Source organism: Mixophyes fleayi, chromosome 1, assembly GCF_038048845.1.
Source record: "Mixophyes fleayi isolate aMixFle1 chromosome 1, aMixFle1.hap1, whole genome shotgun sequence".
NCBI classification, from domain to species: Eukaryota; Metazoa; Chordata; class Amphibia; order Anura; family Limnodynastidae; genus Mixophyes; species Mixophyes fleayi.
In genome coordinates this window covers 446476098-446498603 of record NC_134402.1, presented here as the reverse complement: position 1 = coordinate 446498603, position 22506 = coordinate 446476098, and the positions used below count along the sequence as shown (strand labels likewise).

At 41.8% G+C, this 22506-nt stretch overlaps 2 protein-coding genes across 4 annotated transcripts in view; one reads left to right on the top strand and one right to left on the bottom strand.

Annotated features, from left to right (window-relative positions):
- Positions 1-9687, bottom strand: part of ARK2C (arkadia (RNF111) C-terminal like ring finger ubiquitin ligase 2C) — an 82907-nt gene extending 73220 nt beyond the window's left edge. For 2 of the 3 annotated variants that reach the window (XM_075186060.1, XM_075186056.1), the window contains exon 1: positions 9165-9687. In XM_075186060.1, the coding sequence (XP_075042161.1) occupies positions 9165-9225 (61 nt within the window). In that variant the 5' untranslated portion in view covers positions 9226-9687. Of the gene's footprint in view, positions 1-6072; positions 7598-9164 lie in introns of those variants that run through there. The other variant, XR_012679125.1, reaches the window with a different exon arrangement.
- Positions 9688-11451: 1764 nt separating this feature from the next.
- Positions 11452-22506, top strand: part of FDX2 (ferredoxin 2) — a 151984-nt gene continuing 140929 nt past the window's right edge. Inside the window, exon 1 of the mRNA XM_075186049.1 lies at positions 11452-11462. The gene's annotated coding sequence lies outside the window, so the exon portion shown is untranslated. The remainder of the gene's footprint in view (positions 11463-22506) is intronic.

Genomic DNA, 22506 nt, shown 5'->3' with positions numbered 1-22506 from the left:
AACTATGCGTTAAAGAAAAAGCAGCTAATGAATCTCTACAAACTGAAGTGTCTCTTACATATCTATCTCCATTACTGAAGTCATGTTGTCTTACCTGTCAGTCTTTGATTAAATCTTGGTCTCCATGAAAATGGCCACCTCCGTAGGCATCAATACATGGACATAGGACACAATTTCTGAACTGTGTCCTCAGGCCACAGATGGTGAAGCCAACCACGTCTTGTACTGGCTCAGCATCAGGGAGAATGCCAGACTCTTCAGGGAGTGAGGGAGATCACCCCTATTTCAGGGAGTCTCCCTGACATTCAGGGAGAGTTGGCAAGTATGACTTTCCTAACTGGGTTCTCCATGGAAATGTAATAATAATCTAAGTACCGTCCATGTGGCGTAAGACTCACCTGCGGCCACCTCCGCACAGACAATCGCAGGTGTGTCTGCAGGTATAGAGAGGTCCAAGTGTTGTAATACGGAGAGGAGACCAATTGCAGCTTAGTGTGGTAGAGGTGTAGGGTCACCACAGAGGCGTCCCAGGGGAATATTATTATTTGACTATGCAGGGCCACGAACAGCACACAGCTAGTTATTTAAGTTCTTGTGGAGAAACACTTTAAAGTGATTGTCACTGACTTCTATCCATCAACATAAAAGCCCTTTGGGAATAAATCTGATAAGGGGTCTTTTAGTGCTACCAGTTTTAAAGCCTAGAAAGATTCACCTCTATAAATATTTAAGATCCCAGACACTACACAAACAGTCTGTCTCTGTGCTTATTATTCCCAGTGGCACAGTTGCTTTTACTGTGTATGTGTTTGGCTTTCCACAAGCCAGATTGATTTAGTTTTAAGCTGGCTGCCATCAAGCCATCCACACACAACTATAGGTGCAGACGAGATCAGAGAGCGTGACCTAACCCCACTAAATTACAGTAATCTAAATTCACCTTTCGGTCCAATAATGTGGGATATGGAAGACTGTGAAATCAGAGACTGAATACATTAATACCAGAGGCGTTCAGCCAGCATCTTGTGAAATAACGGATAAAGCAGAATTTTTCTTCCCTTTTCCTTCTATAGTTAAAATGACATGGATCAGGACTCGTTACTTAATGTTGGAAGGGTTAAATTGTGGGATATGGGAGGCCTGCCAAGGAATACGTGCGGGAGAAGATGTCATCTCAACTTCATGCCAAAAAATATGATCCTTAATATAATAGAATATTGCACAGTATTGTGTATTCAGAATATCAAACAGAGGTGCACAACCGGCTCTTCTGTTACTAAATGTGGCCAGTCTTTCTAGCAATGCATGCTGGGACTTGTAGTACCGCATTAAAGACGTCCACGGAGAATAAATTAAATTTTGCAGGCTGAATCCTTGTGCTCCCTATCAACGCTAGGAACCAGCGACATCACTGCCTAATATTCATGAGGCCTGGCATATTCATGAGGTACTGGTTCCTAGTGAATAGATAAGCCCCACTGTCAACCAAGAAAATGGCTGCCCCCACCGTGCGTCCACTTTCACCAGAGAATGCCTACATTAAAAGCTGGGATTTAAGAGAAGCTAATGCACACATTGCACAAAAATGTTCTGCATTTGCTCCATATAATTTCATTATGTTGCTTCCTAGGTCTGCCTGAGAATCGGTTAAGTGTAGACGTTCAGTAAAGCCAGCGATCGGCTGTTTTCTATAACTTGGCCACTAGAGGCGCTGTTCTATTGGGATCTATTGTTGCCCTCTGCACAAACGTTCCATAGCAACCAATAGGAATCTAGAAGTCATTGTTCTAGCGCATGTTTAAAATGGAAGCGAACATCTGATTGGTCGTTATGTGCACAGAGATATACTATTATTATTAGATAAATGTGTCATTCATTGTATCTCAGGGGAAGATCAGTGATATTCCATCTACACTATAATAAAACGTGCGGTCTATATATTTGCAGGAAAAATACAATTATAGTATTTTTTTATGGAGTTCACTAGCCAACCCCGTCACAGCCCTATGTGCATTCGGGGGGACCTTACAAAAATGTGCAAAAATGTCTATCTTAATATCTTAGATAAGAAAGCTTTTAGCTATTATAGTACATAAACCTTATTGTCTGTAATATATATAATAATAATAATAATAATAATAATATATAATTTATGTTCTAGAACTTCCTGGTCATTTTGGGACTTTGCAAATTCCAAATGAAAACGCGCCTCTCTGCTCTAACGCTCTGCTACATATATAACGTTCTTTCCCACGACACATATAAAGAAAAAAATGCAAGAAAAAAAATAAACCCCTTTCTCCGTGGTTCCAGTGACAGGTGGCCGTGGAACAAAGGACCAGACAGATGCATTGATACACATGACATTGTGCTGGGCAGCAGTCTGTGAAAAACTCCCCTTTCAGGAATTATTTAAAAAAAAACAAAAAAAAAAAAAACAGGCTACAGCTTATGTGACTCAGGTAGGGTGCGAGGTTAGAGGGAGCGTCCCCAAGACATATTGTTCTACTTAGCCAAACTCTATTGAACTAGCCGTGTTTTTTGTTTTTGTTTTTAAATATAAAATTAGGATTTTTATAACCTGGATACAATACCATAGGAATAACCCAATAACAATACCACATGGAGTAATTATATGGTTGTTTGATGATAGACTAGTCACTGGTTAAATCATTGCTATTGCCTGCAGACAAAGAGGTGATGTAATATTGCTTTATACATATTGTAGTTTGTAGAGTGCCAGGTTCTCCGGAGTAATTACAGCTATAGTTAAATTAACCTGCGTTCTACACAATGGTTTCAGAAGCCGCTGGCAGAGGCTTCGGTTTCTAGTATAGGTTCAGAAGTTTTTAATTTTTAATACGCCTTTGTAAATAGATGTCTGAGATTTTATATTTGTGGGTTTAATAAGAGAAAAAAGATAGATAAAGGTAATTAATCCACATTTAGCACGGGACCTCTATTATACTTGAAGTGGCCAATCTGTGGCACTCTAGATGTTGTGGAAAAAAACGGTGGCTGTCGGCCTGCTGGGACCTCTAGTCCTACAGATCGCCTACCTCTGTTTTATCATCTCGACTGTACTTAGTCTCTCTAAAAATAAATAAATCAGAATTAACATTAATCCAGAATATAGCAAATATTTCAGCACAAAAAAAACCAAGTTGTACCCCAATGTGCATTATTTGGTGGGGAAAGATGATTAACTTTCCCTCCTAAAGGGATTTACCCTACAAGTGTTTTTTTGCCCACCACAGATAGTCTCATTACCTAAATGCCCTGAATCCACGAATTAAGAGATATGTAGTGACCCTACATATAGAGACATAGGTTCATGTGCAATAAAATGGTCTATATCAATTGCTTAAAGTTGCACTTCCAACTAGCAAAAGATTTTACCAAGGACCCCCCCTCCCTCCAATAAGAGCTCCGTGAGCCGCTAAGTACCAGTGTTCTGCCGCTGTGATATCAAAATTGTTCACCAACTTTAAATGGCGGTGGAGGGACAGGAGTGCGGGATTAGGACCAATCACAAGACATCGCACCTTATGATCGATTGGTCGTCTGGTTTAACCCCCTGCCCTCCCAAACCCCGTTTTGTGGCCTGGACGGTAAGCTTAGGGGCACGTTAGTAAAATCCTTAGGTGGTAGCGCGGAGCGGCTTCAACGGATCAACCAAAATCACCTGTTGTATACAAATATCAAAGCTGATCGAACTATCTGTGTTAGACATAATGAATACTGGAATGTGATGTATATTGCTCGCGATGGACATATGCACTTAATCAGAGCCCTGTGGTTTGTGTGGAAACTCTTGTTTATCGAGAGACATATCCTGAGATTGCATTTATCATATAGTCCAGAAAAGTGTCAGTCACATATACACAATATATATATATATATTAATATATATATATATATATATATATATATATATATATATATATATATATATATATATATATATATATGCACTTTGGGACAGGCCTTGCTCAATTCCTAAACATTGGTCGGTTTCTAAATATAGGAATATTATAGAAAATACTATTGAATCGTGACCAGGCTGTGCTCAGTCCCTCATTTGGGAACTCGAAAACCCCTCAAGGACCATTCTCTGCTCGCTGCCTTATGATTGGCTTAATATAGGCCACAGATCATTACACGTCATACCAGAGCCACATTCTCCATTATCTCTTCGTCTACCTTAATACCCCTCAATCAGCAGACGCTCTGTAACCTTCCTGTGACCTTCAGATGTGCATTTTATATGTATGGAAGACACCGATACCTCCCGATCCGCACAGTCTGGGATCTGTTTGCATCATCATTTTGGATGTCATATGACAGGACTTTCCAAAATTACCGACCCTCCAAAGATTTTTTTGTTGTTGTTGTGGCCTCCACGGACTGTTGCATGATTTTTTTTTATTTTTTTTTCAATAGTATTCGGTCCACAAGCACATAAAAGAAAGGCGTCCTTCTTCAATGGAAATACTCGCTGTCATATGATATACCAACCCCATTTTGAAGAATAACCACTTTGTTTGTTTGTTTGTTTGTTTGCAATGGAAGTGAGAATTAAAAAAATAAAAAAATGTGACAAATAAAAAATAAAATAAAAACACATTTGAAATGAGCAGCCTTAGAACACATGCATGTTTCCATTCATGCAAGGCAAAGCACGGCCTGCCTCCACTAACACGTGTGCATGTGTGTGCATATGTCGGCAGCTAAGAGCTTAGCCTGCAAATCCAGATTAGAATGAAGAGAGAGGGGGGTGGGGGGACTCCGTAAAACTATTTACACCCGTGGGAATACACATGTCAGAATGCAGAGTGAGACACACACACGCACACACACACACCGGAAATAGGCCTCTAAAAAGACATATATTAACCTAAAACCTACTGTAAACACATTCTGTTATCTGGTCATGTTACATGTATGTAGATAACGTGAGCGGTTTTTCATGTGCTTTCAGGAGGATAGAGCTCGTTTCAGGGCTAAACGTGACTGAAGATTTTATTTTAATAGGCAAATTTAAATAATACGAGATTTATGACACTTTAAAACCTGACTGAAGCACTTCGCAAACACTACTTGGGGCTAGATTTACTAAACTGCGGGTTTGAAGAAAGTGGAGATGTTGCCTATAGCAACCAATCAGATTCTAGCTTTCATTTTGTAGACTGCACTAAATAAATGCTAGCTTGAATCTGATTGGTTGCTATAGGCAACATCTCCACTTTTTCAAACCCGCCATTTTAGTAAATATACCCCATGGACTGGTTAACAGATTTAAAGACTGGAAAGTGATCACTTGTTTTTATGTGACAGCACTGGTCACGTAGTGTAAATCACAGCACGTATGTTTATAAGGCTAAGCAGTTCGTCCCTCGTTGGGGAATTAAGTAAGGAGCGTTGGAGGCAGCCATCTTGTGGGCTCGAACCAACATTCGTGAGAATGTAGCCAATGATACCCATGGCGGTTCAGTGATGTCATCGGTTCTGCAGCCTATCGCTTCACTAGGAGCCAACGACATCACTGGGGAAGGCAGCGCCCTAGTGATGCCCTCGTCTCCAAGCCAACGGGCAGGCTGCACTGACAAAATGGCCGCCTCCACGTTCTGTGGGCACACCGCCATCCCTTATGCTTGTGTTTTAATATGTGAGTGAAATCGGACACTATATAATATATATATGTAATAGTTTTTAACACTGGACCATGTGATTGACCTTGTTAACCCCCTACTACCTCATTATAGCATACATTATAAAAAGTATTGATTAAAGTGAACACTTTTATGTAGAATATAAGAAAAAAAGTGAAGTACCTCTCTATAACAGAGAATAATGAGATTTTTCTTTTTTTTTTTTTTTTTTTTTTTAATTGTGTACAATATAAAATGTAAAATAAATAGTGTATAAGCCAATGGACTATCGAACCATTCACTCTGCTCTCACAGGAAGGAAATTGTGATAAGGTATGAGGGAATAGAGAATCTAATAGAGAGAGAGAGAGGAATACAATAAAATGGGAAAAACAGCAATAGAAAAGGCAGACTAGGTTAATATAGGAAAACTAGTTTCTTTATTGAAAAGATCGTTGTATTAGTATTAGTGAAACCATGTAACATTGTCATGCACACAAATACAGTAGGCAAGCCTACCATGCTTCGGAGGGGGGTACAACAGAACAAGCGGCATACGATGAGTAGATGTATAGGCTACGGCACAGTACATTTTCCGCAGGGTCTCTACAGAGCTTTACATCAGAGACTAGGTAATGTAAAATAATACAGAACATGCTTTAGTCTTAGTACATGAAATAAAAAAAGGTGGAAGGTCCACAACTTAAAAAAAAAAAAAGGCTTTCAGATACAAGAATAATTGCCCACAAATTAAGAACAGGAAGTAGTTGATTTTATAGCACAGCAGAAAAAAAATAGAATACCCCTGTTAAATGGAAATGCATTTTGCCAATAAAGCATAAAAAAAATGTCAAGTATTTGGTTTATTTAACGTAGAACAGCACTTGGCCAGATTAGAATGTTGGAACAATGACTACGGAATCCCACCAGCTCCGTAAGGTGCAATCAGACAGTTATTGTTGCCAAATAGGATACAGGTTAAGATTTCCCAACCTTTAAGACTTGAAAAATAGACAGAAGATAAAAAAGCCAATTGTTGAAAAAAATACACAGCGGGAATACCAAAATTCACACTATGTTTTCTTTTAGGGATTGCATCCGGTAATTTTTGGTGCTGTTGAAATATAGCTTAGACAGAGGCCTTTCGCCTCCCCAAAAGCAAAATGAATCCACTTAACAGAAATTTACAGTGTAATGTACTTAGCTAAAACAAGATGACGATACAAAAAAAATGGCTGTTATTCTCTACAGCTCTACTGAATGATTAGGTTTTTTTTCTACGTTACTACAATGAGACTACAACGAAAGAAAGAAAGAAAAAAAAATAACAAACAGGTCCAGGATTACATTCTCTACAGTTTTTTTTAACAAGAAAAATATGATTTTAGGAATTGCATTTTGAAAGCATCAGTATCCTCTTGTGGCAGGGCTATTTTTTGGGGGGCAACCCTCTAGGAGGGCTTGCAATATCCAAGATACAGTACCCATAAAAGCCAATTGATCTGTTTTTTTTCAGATCTTGGGTCCTACAAAAACATGTGTATGGCTTATTCATATTGACAAATGGTACAATAAGTGAAAAAAAATGTAATGCAATTGCAAAAAATATATATATATAGAGAGAGAGAGAGAGAAAAAAATACCAGCCTAATCATTTGTACACATGACAGCGGACCAGATGGTGGAATCGAAGCATTAAAAAGGGGGCTAATTGCCTTTTGCATGCAAGCATGAGGGTTGCCCACAAAAGTAAACCTTTTTTTTTTTTTTGGTAAACAAAGAAAGGACAAGCAGCCATGACAGAAGGGGATACTGCAGCTTAAATTAAGACCAATGTTTTCTTCAGATGGAAACAGGAAAATGGTTAAGAGGGTGTCACATTACAGGTAAATGCAGAGGCAGAGGGACCACACCACAGAGCAGCATGTGTTGGCTCATTCACTGTGCTACACAATGAAGGAAAAAAAAACAAAAAAAAAACAAAAAAACAATTGATAAATGCAAAATGTTATATCTCACAGTCAAGATAGACAACGTTTTTTTGGTTTTTTTTGGATGAGCTTTATATATGGGTACACTTTTGATGTGTGCATGTCATATTTATAGTGTTCTATATATATTTATTTATTTTTTTTGCAAACTAGCATCATGGTATGCAATGACTGGCCAATTCTCTAGCACTCCCCTGGCTGGTGAGGCCAGGAAATTATTTAAAATGCAATGATCTGCTGACCTCGCCAGCACAGTTCTGTATTAAAATGCATTGCTGCGATCTAGCCAAGGCAAGTGTCAAATCTCAACAGGCACAAATACACATACACCCCCCCCCCCCCCCCAACCCACCATTCCCAAATACACATTCTCACTTATACTGGGTCCACAATTTCTAAATAAAACTGGTCTCCAACTGAGATTTGTTTTAGGTTGTGATAACTTGACATTTAAACCACAAGATTACAAAACAGACTCCTTACAATGCAGCTGGTTAAAAATAAATGCACTATGCAATGGTTAAAAATATCTTATCAGCAGCAATTTGCAGAAGGTGAGAGGGGGGGGGGGGGGTCTGATGCTGTATGCACATTTCATATATTAATAGCTTAACTATTCCATGTTACAATACTAACAGATCACAACAGCAGCCCCATATAAAGGTGCAACCAGCCCCAATGCCCTTCTTACATTAACCCCCAGCCCCCCCAGAGGCAAGAGAATTTGGTAGCAGAAACAGCAGCTGATGTAATGATGGGGAGAAGAGTGAGGATGAGGAATGGGGGGGGGGACTGGTTGACAAAGAGGAAAAGGATCTGATCTGCCTCAAATAAAACCATATACAACACCGATATATGCAGTTATAAATAAGGATTATGGCCAGAGATACAACCCCCACTTACATCAGCATAGTCAGGGATACAAGAGACCTGCATTTTGAGATATATATAGAGAGCATCAGCTGCATCAATGTACACACACAGCATAATATACATGGCTGCAATGTTCTGTTTTGTTATATATGTATATAATTGAGCAATTGAGGAGTGCAATGTTATGCATATGATATATATCTATATATATATATATATATATATATATATATATATACACATATACACACACACACACACAACCATAGCAATCCTCAATTATATACATATATACAGCATGAGCTGCAATCATGTACACATACAGCATGATATACAAGGTTGCAATGTTCTGTTATGTTGCATATTCTATATATATATATATATATATATATATAATTGAGTATTGCTATGCACTGTACAGATAGGTAGATATTATTTTATATATATATATATATATATATATATATATATATATATATATATATATATATATATATATATAATTGAGGATTGCTATGCACTGTACAGATAGGCAGATATTATAATATATATACACATTGCATTGCAACCCTCCAGCCTCTGGCTGATCACAAAGCAGCCCCCTCCCTCCAGGACACCGCCAGCAGCCCCCCCTCAGACCCCACCGTACCTCGGTTCCGTACAGAGCCGAAGACTGGAAGCACAAGGTACCCGACGTGTACTAGCACCATGCTGGCTGCTCCTCCGGTGCTGATGGCTGCGGCTGGTCCTACTGCTGACACTCTGCTGCTGGCTGGGAGACAGATGGCTCATTGGTGATGGTCCTCTCACCCCCCACCCTATATACATTCATGTGCTGCAGCTGCCTCGCACAAAGGGAGGGGGCCTGGAGCTGTGTCCTAAGACAAAGCAGCCCAGCCAATGAGGGCCAAGCTGGGGGGGTGGGGAGGGCTGCTCCTTGCAGTCTGTCTGGGGGTAGGATGGCAGCTTGTTCCACTGCTCTGCCTGTCTTACTTGTTAATCAGAGAGAGACAAAGGGAGGCATGGGCACCATGCTCTGGTGGTAGGAGGAGGGCATGGGCTGAGTCAGTGGGCACCATGCTCTGGGTGCAAGGGCTGGTGGTAGGAGGAGGGCATGTGAGCCTGACCCAATTATCACTCAGGGAGCAGCTGCTGCAGACACTCTTGGAAAACACCTGTCAATCACAGGCTTTGCAGATTCTGAGTGGGCACTCAGCTGGATCCTAGGGTCGCACCATGCCCTGGTGGTAAGAGGAGGGCATGTGAGCCTGACCCAATTATCACCAGGGGGCAGCTGCTGCAGACACTCTTGGAAAACACCTGTCAATCACAGGCTTTGCAGATTCTGAGTGGGCACTCAGCTGGATCCTAGGGTGGCACCATGCCCTGGTGGTAAGAGGAGGGCATGTGAGCCTGACCCAATTATCACCAGGGGGCAGCTGCTGCAGACACTCTTGGGAAACACCTGTCAATCACAGGCTGTGCAGATTGTGAGTGGGCATTCAGCTGGATCCTAGGGTGGCACCATGCTCTGGTGGTAGGAGGAGGGCATGTGAGCCTGACCCAATTATCACCAGGGGGGCAGCTGCTGCAGACACTCTTGGGAAACACCTGTCAATCACAGGCTTTGCAGATTGTGAGTGGGCACTCAATCCTCCTATTGCAGATTGTTTAGTATTATTTTTACTCACAATTTTTTCTTCTTTTTTTTACTGACACATTATTATTTCAAAATGCTCCCAGACCTGAAAGAAGATATTGCATTGTTAACAGAAAGCAGGTTGCAATTAAGGGACCGGCAACTTTTCACAGTTCCCCAATTGTTGGTTGTGACACCTGTTTATTTTATTGTAGTGTCAAGAGGGTCATAAGGCTTTTTCTCCTTTACTGGCTGTTAGTAAAATTACTGCCGGTTGGCAACACTGGCCTCTATTGTTTGGGGTGGGGGGGGGGGGTCCGCACAAAGAAGCTGACCAGAAATCTTAGTGAACAGTGTCATTTCATGCGGAATATTCAGACCTATTGGTGACACCATTTCCTCTCCTATCCTAGTGTTTCCTGTTACACCGGACACATATAACATACGTCTGATGTAGTGGAATTATTAGGAGCGAGTAAAGTCACTAATTCACATTATAATATATGTTACTGAGCTGAATAATGTACATGAAATAACTGGACTGTTTCTATTGAACTAAATATGTCCATAATGTTCTGTTTCGGTGGAGGTGCCATGGGGGAGGTGCCACGCCAGTGTCTGACAGCTTGGCAAACTTGATTTGCAGAATTGCAGCATGTGGATTGGATTGTTATACACAGGGGCAGTGATGTCACAGCAGCTCAAATTACTGCATTCTCAGCTTATTGACCTGTATCAGACCCCATCAAGTCGCTAGATGTGGGAGGAGCATCAGCTGTCTGCTATGTCCAGAGGTAATATTTAATTTTTTAACAGAAATGCAGTGCAATCTGTGGTTATTGCTGAACTATGTATTTTTCCTGCATGGTTCATTTGTGAAAATTTAAATTCTGCGATTTCATAATCATTTAATTTACATGGGTCAATTGTTACATTATAAGCACACAGCATATCCCTATATATCATGTTTATGTCATATAAATACATGGTTATGGGACATACAATTAGGAATACCAGGGACTTGGGTTTTTCTGGATACAGGTTTCTTGTAATTTGAAGCATCATGCCTAAAATCTAATAAACCACACATAAAAATGACCTTTGACTTTTTAAGTCTAAGAGATAGTGTGAGATATCTAAGTTAAGAGTGCATTTCTGACAACGTCCAATCGGCTTCGAGCTGTCGGATTCTGTAGTAGAGTATATAAAATTAAAGTCTGGTTGCTATGGTTACAGAACATTGTCTTCAAAGTTACCTTAAATGTCCCTCAGTGATTCTTGGAATATTTCCACAAGGAGTTGGTGCAGGTGTAGAGGGGCCGCTTATATGACACCTCTGTGCTGATAAAACCTCACCGTGTTTGACGCCCAACATTTGAAAAGGAAATTGTGGGACAAAATAATCTGTGACCTGATCTGTCCATTACCTACGTATCTACCAACCACGCCCTTATCCATGCAGCCACTCCCCCTTTTCACTGAAGCCACGCCTACACTCAAAGGGGCCGCAGTACTTTTGCTGTCTGAAAAATGTGGGTGCCCTAAACATGACTGTTTGTATATATAGCTCCACGGGGTGCACAATGATTTACAAAATTTGTAGGCCACGCATAGGCAAACTGAGGGGGTGGGGGGGGAGGGTTCCTAGTGCCTGGAAACCCCCCTCCAAGCCTGGGGCACTGTATAATTGAGGTGGCTGGCCCCTTTCCCAGCTTCACATGGCTCTGCTTGAAAAGGGAGATCTGCGTGCACCTAACAGTAGTGCATGCTGCGTTGCCCATGTATATTATGGGGATAGGAAGAGTTGGAGAGCAGCCAAGTACTGTCTAATATTATAGCTACGCCCCCATGCATGCTGGTCACGCCCACTGGCGGTGTGGTGTGGAAACCCCCCACGACAAATCCTGCGTTTTGCCCCTGCCACCGTACACTACGGGGTGCATCCCTCCCACTTCTGGTGGCACTGTGCAGATTCTCTGACTCAGAGAGGGGATGTGGCCCTATAAGCTTACAGTGCCTCTTACTGCAGGGGGCACAGAAGATGACTGGCAGGTTCAGCAGCAGCTGTTGTCGTTTTGGTGTTATAAAGGCTGTGAGCTCCTTCTATAACTCTCTACTGCTTTGATCTAGTATATCTGACCATCACCACTCAGTTCCAGGGACAGTTATAACCGAGGGATGAATTAAGTGTGTGTCCGTAACTTTATGTGTCCCTCTGTAATTGGTTGAAGTGAGCACTGGGTCCGCTCATTGCTGTATCACAGTGGGAGGTCACTTAGGCCACATTATAAATTTCCCTGGCTGACGGTGTAAGGCCTCCACTCTGAAGGACAAGCTACCCCCCCCCCCCCCCCCATTTAAGGAGCTCCACTATCGGTACTCTGCCAACTCCGGCTCGAGGCATGATTTTTCCCCGCTGGTTTTGGAGCTTCCTTGCAGGTGCTTTGGGTGCTAACACCGGCTCCAGGCACGGCTTTACCCCTCCCCCGGTTTTGGAGTTTTCTCGTCAGTGCTGGGGTGCCGAGACCGGCCTGAGGCATGTCTTCATTCACCCCTGACCTTGGTGTTTCCTCCTCTGCTTGGGGTGCCAACACCTGCTCTGCAGTCCTACATTACTCTCTATGGGTTTCTTTGCAGCAGTCACTGGGCCAGTAACTCCAGGGCCACTGTTCCTCTTCCAGGGGTGGTTCAAGAGGTGGGGCTCTACCAGGGGCAGATCTAGATTTTTTTTTAGGGGGGTCAATATAGTTCGCGCCCCCTTTTTGATAACTAAGGCTGCCTGCGGCTGCACACTATGTACAGTTCCGTTTGGCAGAGACAGGCAGGGAGAGTGTGCTGCCCAGCTGCTCTGATTGTGTTTAAAAATTGCCCCTCCCTGGATCCGCCACTGGGCTTTACTCCTATAAGGCTTTCAGCCCTAGTAGACTTTCCAGGATGCCCCCTGCCCCCCCTTTCATTGCCAAGGTCTCGAGACTACCTCATCCGCCTGGGTCCCGGCTAGGAAATGGTCCCCTTAGGGCGGGAAGCCAGAATCTTCATAGACTCTGGCTCCCAAATCACTGTCTACGTCTCCCGGCGTGGGCGCTGTTAGCCATGCCCCCACTGGCCTTTGGCCACCACTGACGCAGCCGCTCCCATCACCAGGGGGCGGGGCCACCAAGAAAGGCCTCCGTTCTTACAGACGGAGCATTACAGCCTTCTAATAGCATCTATACAATGCTGAGACCATTCTAGTGTCAGATATACAATACAGAGAGCTTTATAATGACCTCATTATAATGACCTCTATACACTACAAAAAGCATTCTAGTCACCAATTTACAATACACTGAGCATTCTATTGATGATTTACAATACGCAGAGCATTCTATTGATGATTTACAATACGCAGAGCATTCTATTAATGATTTACAATACGCAGAGCATTCTATTGATGATTTACAATACACAGAGCATTCTATTGATTTACCATACACAGAGCATTCTATCGATGATTTACAATACGCAGAGCATTCTATTGATTTACAATACACAGAGCATTATATTGATGATTTACAATACGCAGAGCATTCTATTGATTTACAATACACAGAGCATTCTATTGATGATTTACAATACACAGAGCATTCTATTGGTGCTTTACAATACACAGAGCATTCTATCGATGATTTACAATACGCAGAGCATTCTATAGATGATTTACAATATGCAGAGCATTCTATTGATGATTTACAATACCCAGAGCATTATATTGATGATTTACAATACGCAGAGCATTCTATTGATGATTTACAATACGCAGAGCATTCTATTGATGATTTACAATGCGCAGAGCATTCTACTGATTTACAATACACAGAACATTCTATTGATTATTTATAATATACAGAGCATTCTATTGGTGATTTACAATACACAGAGCATTATATTGATGATTTACAACACGCAGAGCATTCTATTACTGATTTACACTACGCAGAGCATTCTATTGATTACAATACACAGAGCATTCTATTGGGTATTTACAATATGCAGAGCATTCTATCGATGATTTACAATACGCAGAGCATTCTATTGATGCTTTACAATACACATAGCAGTCTATTGATTATTTACAATACGCAGAGCATTCTATTAATGATTTACAATACGCAGAGCATTCTATTGATTTACAATACACAGAGCATTCTATTGATTATTTACAATACGCAGAGCATTCTATCGATGATTTACAATACGCAGAGCATTCTATTGATGATTTACAATTCACAGAGCATTCTATTGATGATTTACAATACACAGAGCATTCTATTGATGATTTACAATACGCAGAGCATTCTATTGATGATTTACAATACGCAGAGCATTCTATTGATGATTTACAATACGCAGAGCATTCTATTGATGATTTACAATACGCAGAGCATTCTATTGATTTACAATACACAGAGCATTCTATTGATGATTTACAATACGCAGATCATTCTAGAGTGATATGATATTAATCTATATTGAAATCCCCATAAAACCGATTAAGGATAATGTACAGGTAAGAACACTATTGTACTGTAGTAGTATAGATGATCTTAGAGAGAGGAAACATGTATTAGGCTAAAAGCAGTGCCCAGATCCAGTGTCGGACTGGCCCACAGGACTACTGGAAAAATCACCGGTAGGCCCCTCTGCCTTACGGCCACACCCCCTTCTAGAAGTGGGCGGAGCCCACTCAGCTCACATGTTCGGTATCCCTGCTGCCCTCCCCGGCGTCCCTGCTGCTGTGTGTACAGAGTTCATCTCGTCTGCTTGTTATAAACCTTTGTAATCATTCTCACTGCCGGCCTGGTGTGGAGAGTTCCCCAATCACCATCCTGATATCACCCGTGTTACACGCAGTACGTGTGCCCAGATCCTGCCAGCGTGTTAGACAGAGGAGCGTGTGCCTGCTGGGAGACCAGGTCCAGGGATTCTTGTCAGATATTTCCAGATAAGGTTTGACCACAGGGAACAGTTCCCCCTACGCACATCAGACTTCTTGTCAGTAAGTGTGTTACACACAAACTGTCTGAGCGTGAGCGGAATAATAAAGGGAATACTCGTAGAATATTTAACTTAAACCAGGAATTAATGAATGGCTGCTGAACATACGTATCCTGTCATCCAGCCGGCAGCCACGTTCTGGATCAAAGGGGGGGGTCAGCTCACCTGGTGATCGGCGTCCCTGCTGCTACAGATGACTGGGTGCAGTCATCTTTCAAATGCGATCGCAGCTGCGATCATGTGACCTGCCCTCTCCTCCTCCTCCTGTCAGCTGACTGTCTTATGCTCCCGCCGCCGCTGAAGGACTAAGGAGCAGAGGCTGCATCAATCAAAATACGGGTAAGTAGATTTTCTTATTTTTATTTAATATTATTGGATATGTCTTTTAATTTCCTCCAAATTCCAGGACTTTCACTTGGCACAGAATTGTCTTATATATATATATATATCCTCCATCTGTTCTCTAGCTACTGGGTAAGCAGAGGCTAACTGCAGCGAATATATATATATATATATATATATATATATTAGTGTGTGCGCAAATTGAGAGAGCACTATTCCATGGCATATGTGAATTGGGGGGCACTATTGAGGGTATAATTTGAATTGGGGACACTATTGTGGGCATAATATGAATTGGGGACAGTATTACGTGGCATATGTGAATTTCGGGTACTACTGTGTGGCATAACATTGTTTGGGGCACTACTGTGTGGAGTAACATTGTTTATTGTTTTGGGGGCACTACTATGTGGCATAGGGGGGCTGCCTATCTATACTAAACTATAGTGAGGGGGGGCTTCCTATGCTAAACTATAATTAGAGGGGGCTGCCTTTGCTAAACTATAGGGAGGGGGGCTGTACAGAGAACACTATAGGGAGGGGGTGATGGGACCTTTAATTTAATGCTGGGGTGGTTTGGGTCTATAATTGAATGTAGGGCTGAGTGTGGGGAGGAGGGCTATCTATTAAATGTGAATATTAATATTTAATGTGGGAAATGGATGTATTAAACGTAAATGCTATTAATTTCTTGCTGGGGCTGTTTGGAGGGAGGGTAATAGGTTTATTTATTAAATGGGAATAGTATTAATTTAATGTTGGGGTCGGTTGGAGGGAAATAGATCTATTTATCAAATGTGAGTACTATTACTTTAATGTTGGGGCTGGAGAGAGGCCTATTTATTAAATGTGGGTGCTGTTGATTTAATAGCGGGGATGGTTGGTGTTTTCTAAATGTATCCATTATTTTTTCCAAATAGGACCCTCAACATTTCAGGATACAGACAAGCCGCAACTAAAGAAACCAGAAGCCACGGGTGGTAAAAGTGACAACAACAGGTAGGACAGTCTGTCAAATGTTCTGAGTCTAGTGCAGGCTTAGCTAACCTGTGGCACTCCAAGTGTTGTGAAACTACAAGTTCCAGCCTACCCTTCCAGCAATAAGCTGCTATATATTGGCAAAGCATGCTGGGGCTTGTAGTTTCACAACACCTGGAGTGTCACAGGTTAGCCAAGCCTGGTTTACTGGAACAATCCCAATTTTTGGTGACTGTTCTACCCAATCTAAGGGGCAGGTCAAGACTGTGTACTCAATATACACACTGCATTCTTTATATACTACACTATGGTACTAGCTGTCCTTCGTGAGCTGACCACTCCCCCTCTAGTGTCTGGTCCCGCCTCTATGATGGCCAGCCACACCCCCACTGGTGGGCCCCTAGCGTTGCAGTGCCCCGGTGGGCCCTTCATGCCCCAGTCCGACACTGCCCAGATCTCTGGTAGATTTAAAGTGGAGACTTGATAGAGATTTCAAGACTGCCTTTAACCCACACTTGCCAAGTCTCCCGGAATGTCCGTGAGACTCCCGCAAATATCCCGCATATGGCAACATGCTCCTCAAAATGACGCGATTCACGTCATTCTGTCGCCGCCTCCGCAAAAAAACCAGCATTTTGTCGCTGGGGGGGCATAGCCAAAATGACGTGAGTTACCGCGCCCCGCCCCTCCCGCCCTCCAACCACGCCCCCCTGCCAGGGATCTCCCGGAATTAGCTTGCCAAAGGTTGGCAAGTATGCTTTAACCAATGTAAGACAAGTACAATACCATGTTAGCAGACTCCAATGTAACCCCTTCCACCCGGTAAAAATGCTCCCTCCTAAACAGTGGTCGAAGTGGAAATTTAGAAGTGGCGGTATGGAAAATGTAATGGGAATGCAAGTGAACGGAGTGTGATAGTTTTGCAACGCAGACAGTTGGAGAAGTTGCGGTATGGAATACCACCATATACACCCCACTTTCACCACTGTATATGTATATACATATAAATATTGTAACACTATCCCATTCCAGTCACTTACATTATATATATATATCTATAATATAAATGTCTAGTGGTGTGTGTTAGTCTGTCTGTGTGTCTGTGTGGAAAAAATAAAACCAAGCTGCAGCGCCACCTGCTGGGCGGAGTTATACACTGACCTACTAAATTCTTAGTGTGTGTGGAAAAAAAATTCAGAAAGGACTGAAATTTGGTATACTAAGATGTTTTTAATTTGTTAATTTAATTTGTTAATTGTTAAAAGTGTTTATAAAGATTTAAAAAATATATATATATATTTCTTGAAGGAGAAGTGACAGTTGGGAGTGGTTGGTGGTTGCCGGGGGTGACAGTTGGGAGTGGTTGGTGGTTGCCGGGGGTGACAGTGGGGAGTGGTTGGTGGTTGCCGGGGGTGACAGTTGGGAGTGGTTGGTGGTTGCCGGGGGTGACAGTGGGGAGTGGTTGGTGGTTGAGGTCTGGGCTATGGCCCAAATGCATGACAAGAACCTTTTTAACACCTTAAGTAGCTTGATTTGACTAGAATGCATGAGTATCATGCACGGGTTAACTTGTATGTATATATATATATATATATATATATATATATATATATATATAATGTAAATGACAGGAATGTGATAGTGTTACAAAGAAGGCCGTAGGAGAAGTTGCGGTATGACATACCACCGAATACATCCCCACTTCCACCACTGCTTCTAAATCTTCCCACTTCATTTGCTATTCCATGTGCTGAATTAAGTAATGGATGAGACAGGTGTCTTCACAGCAATCAGTTCATTCAGCGCACGTAACTGCAGTAGCCCAGGAGTCTCCTGAATTTTGGATAGTTCTGCAACAATGCGGTTGGTATCATTTCGCCGCAAGGGGCGGAGCCAATATGTCCCGATTTGCAGCGCCACCCCCCAATGCTCTCGCTCCCCTTCTGCCCTTGTTCTGACTTTAGTAAATAAACATAACAAGTGAAGTATAAAGTTGACACCTACAACAGTCACCCATATTATAAGTCACTGCAAGTCCTGGGACGTGTGATTAACTTTTCTGTGCATGTTCAGTAACACGTATGAGAGGTCCCTCTCTTTATTCCATTTCTTACCTGCATTATTATTAAGTCAAGTAAAGGGGTCTATGAACAAGCGGCGATAACGGTGATTTCCTGACGCCACTTAACGCAGAAATCAAAAACCTCTTATCGCTGCAATTTATCGAGGGTGAGTACCAGCGACACTGACCCACAGCAGGTAAAGGTTAACTACGGCGTTGCCGGCCCAGTCTCTGCTCGGTATTGTGGTTTTGTGGGTTTAGGGAGACGGATGCAAAGTCAATTATAAAAGCTACACTTACAGCTCACAGATAACGGCAGATCGATATATTTTGTCTAGAGATGACAGAACGTCTTTGCAATCTCCCCGCAAGCGGCTCTGTCCCACATTTGTCACCCAGCTCAGCCTCTGACGGGCTGTACGATGGCAGTCAGCGGATACAGCCGTACTGTACTTATTTATAATCTTTACAACTTCAGAAATGTAATATCCACTGCCGGCCAGCGTCAGAAATCTAATACGGAGCGACTGCTGTGTTGCTGAGCGAGAGGAGACTGCAGGGCAGGTTACACAGCAGCCGGTACTCCCTCGCTCTGGTGATATCGTCGTGGTGTGAGCCAACACTGGGGGAAAGCTGAGCAAAGAGAAACTGCAGTTAACAGGAATTACCTGAGAATTCCATCATTATGACTGGATAAGTCAAATTCTCAAGTAATAGACATTTTGAATCTTGTCATCTTTATTTAATTTCTACAAATCCATACTCCTAACAGTTCCTTTTATATTAAAAATGAGGGGTGGGCGCTAGAGGAGACATCAAAGGAAGCCAGAGTAGATCAAATGCAAGGAGATTAGGATAATAACATGAACGTACAATTGTGCTAATATTAAGCAAACTTTGGTCACAAACTAGCAGTCCCCCTGTGTAACATATTATTATAGACTGAAAATACAAATGTATGTGCAGACAATGTTTGTAGATAAAGAACATGTGATTACCCAAGAGTGCACAAGGTAGGAGTTAGATGATACCCTACTGCCGTCTCCTTGACTATCAGGTGTTACATAGGGACATCAGCACAGTACCACTTCTCTTATTCTGTATCCTAGAAATAATTCTCAGTACCTGTTCTTATTCTGTGTGTACTAACACCTGCACAGTAACACTTCCTGCCCTATATACTATATATCATTCTCAGTACTTGTTCTTATTCTGTGTGTACTGAATCATGCACAGTACTACTTCTGTTATCCGAAATACTAGATATCATTCTCAGTACCTGTTCTTATTTTGTGTGTACTAACACCTGCACAGTACCACTTCTCTTATCCTGTATACTATATATAATTCGCAGTACCTGTTCTTATTCTGTGTGTACTGAATCCTGCACAGTACAACTTCTGTTATCCGAAATACTAGACATCATTCTCAGTATCTGTTCTTATTTTGTGTGTACTGACACCTGCACAGTACCACTTCTCTTATCCTATATACTATATATAGTTCTCAGTACATGTTCTTATTCTGTGTGTACTAACACCTGCACAGTACCTCTTCTCTTGTCCCATATACTATATATCATTCTCAGTACCTGTCTTATTCTGTGTGTACTGACACCTGCACAGTACCACTTCTCTTGTCCCGTATACTATATATCATTCACAGTACCTGTCTAATTCTGTGTGTACTGACACCTGCACAGTACCACTTCTCTTGTCCTGTATACTATATATAATTCTCAGTAACTGTTCTTATTCTGTGTGTACTGACGCCTGCACAGTACCACTTCTCTTGTCCCGTATACTATATAACATTCTCAGTACCCGTTCTTATTCTGTGTGTACTGACACCTGCACAGTACCACTTCTCTTGTCCTATATATAGTTCTCAGTACCTGTTCTTATTCTGTGTGTACTGACACCTGCACAGTACCACTTCTCTTGTCCCGTATACTATATAACATTCTCAGTACCTGTTCTTATTCTGTGTGTACTGACACCTGCACAGTACCACTTCTCTTATCCTATATATAGTTCTCAGTACCTGTTCTTATTCTGTGTGTACTGACACCTGCACAGTACCACTTCTCGTGTCCTGTATACTATATATAATTCTCAGTAACTGTTCTTATTCTGTGTGTACTGACACCTGCACAGTACCACTTCTCTTATCCTATATACTATATATCATTCTCAGTACCTGTTCTTATTCTGTGTGCACTGACACCTGCACAGTACCACTTCTCTTATCCTATATATCATTCTCAGTACACATTCTTATTCTGCGTGTACTGACACCTGCACAGTACCACTTCTTTTGTCTTGTATACTATATATCATTCTCAGTACCTGTCTTATTCTGTGTGTACTGACACCTGCACAATACCACTTCTCTTGTCCTGTATACTATATATCATTCTCAGTACCTGTCTTATTCTGTGTGTACTGACACCTGCACAGTACCACTTCTCTTGTCCCGTATACTATATATAATTCTCAGTACCTGTCTTATTCTGTGTGCACTGACACCTGCACAGTACCACTTCTCTTATCCTATATACTATATATCATTCTCAGTACCTGTTCTTATTCTGTGTGCACTGACACCTGCACAGTATATATACTATAATATACTGGATGTCATGGCGCTGTCAGTGGAGAGGAGCCAGGAGGGTCCAGGAAGGAAAGAAGCGGAGATGTGGACAAGAAGAGAAAAAAAGAAAAGGTAATTACATCAGTGCATCTACACATCAGTGCATCTAGACATCAGTACATCTGGACATCAGTACATCTGGACATCAGTACATCTACACATCAGTGCATCTAGACATCAGTACATCTTTACATCAGTACATCTTTACATCAGTACATCAGTACAACTACACATCAGTGCATCTTTACATCAGTGCATCTGGACATCAGGACATCTTTACATCAGTACATCTGGACATCAGTACATCTGGCCATCAGTACATCTACACATCAGTGTATCTAGACATCAGTACATCTTTACATCAGTACATCTGGACATCAGTACATCTTTACATCAGTACATCTGGACATCAGTACATCTACACATCAGTGCATCTGGACATCAGGACATCAGTACATCAGTACAACTACACATCAGTGCATCTTTACATCAGTGCATCTGGACATCAGGACATCTTTACATCAGTACATCTGGACATCAGTACATCTGGACATCAGTACATCAGTACATCTAGACATCAGTACATCTGGACTTCTTTACATCAGTACATCTAGACATCAGTGCATCTAGACATCAGTACAGCTTTACATCAGTACATCTGGACATCAGTACATTTAGACATCAGTGCATCTGGACATCAGTGCATCTAGACATCAGTACATCTTTACATCAGTACATCTGGACATCAGTACATCTAGACATCAGTGCATCTGGACATCAGTACATCTACACATCAGTGCATCTGGACATCAGTACATCTTTACATCAGTACATCTACACATCAGTGCATCTGGACATCAGTACATCTTTACATCAGTACATCTTTACATCAGTACATCTGGACATCAGTACATCTGGACATCAGTGCATCTGGACATCAGTACATCTGGACATCAGTGCATCTGGACATCAGTACATCTACACATCAGTGCATCTAGACATCAGTACATCTTTACATCAGTACATCTTTACATCAGTACATCTGGACATCAGTACATCTAGACATCAGTACATCTGGACATCAGTGCATCTGGACATCAGTACATCTGGACATCAGTGCATCTGGACATCAGTGCATCTAGACATCAGTGCATCTTTACATCAGTACATCTTTACATCAGTACATCTAGACATCAGTACATCTTTACATCAGTACATCTGGACATCAGTACATCTAGACATCAGTGCATCTGGACATCAGTGCCTCTGGACATCAGTGCA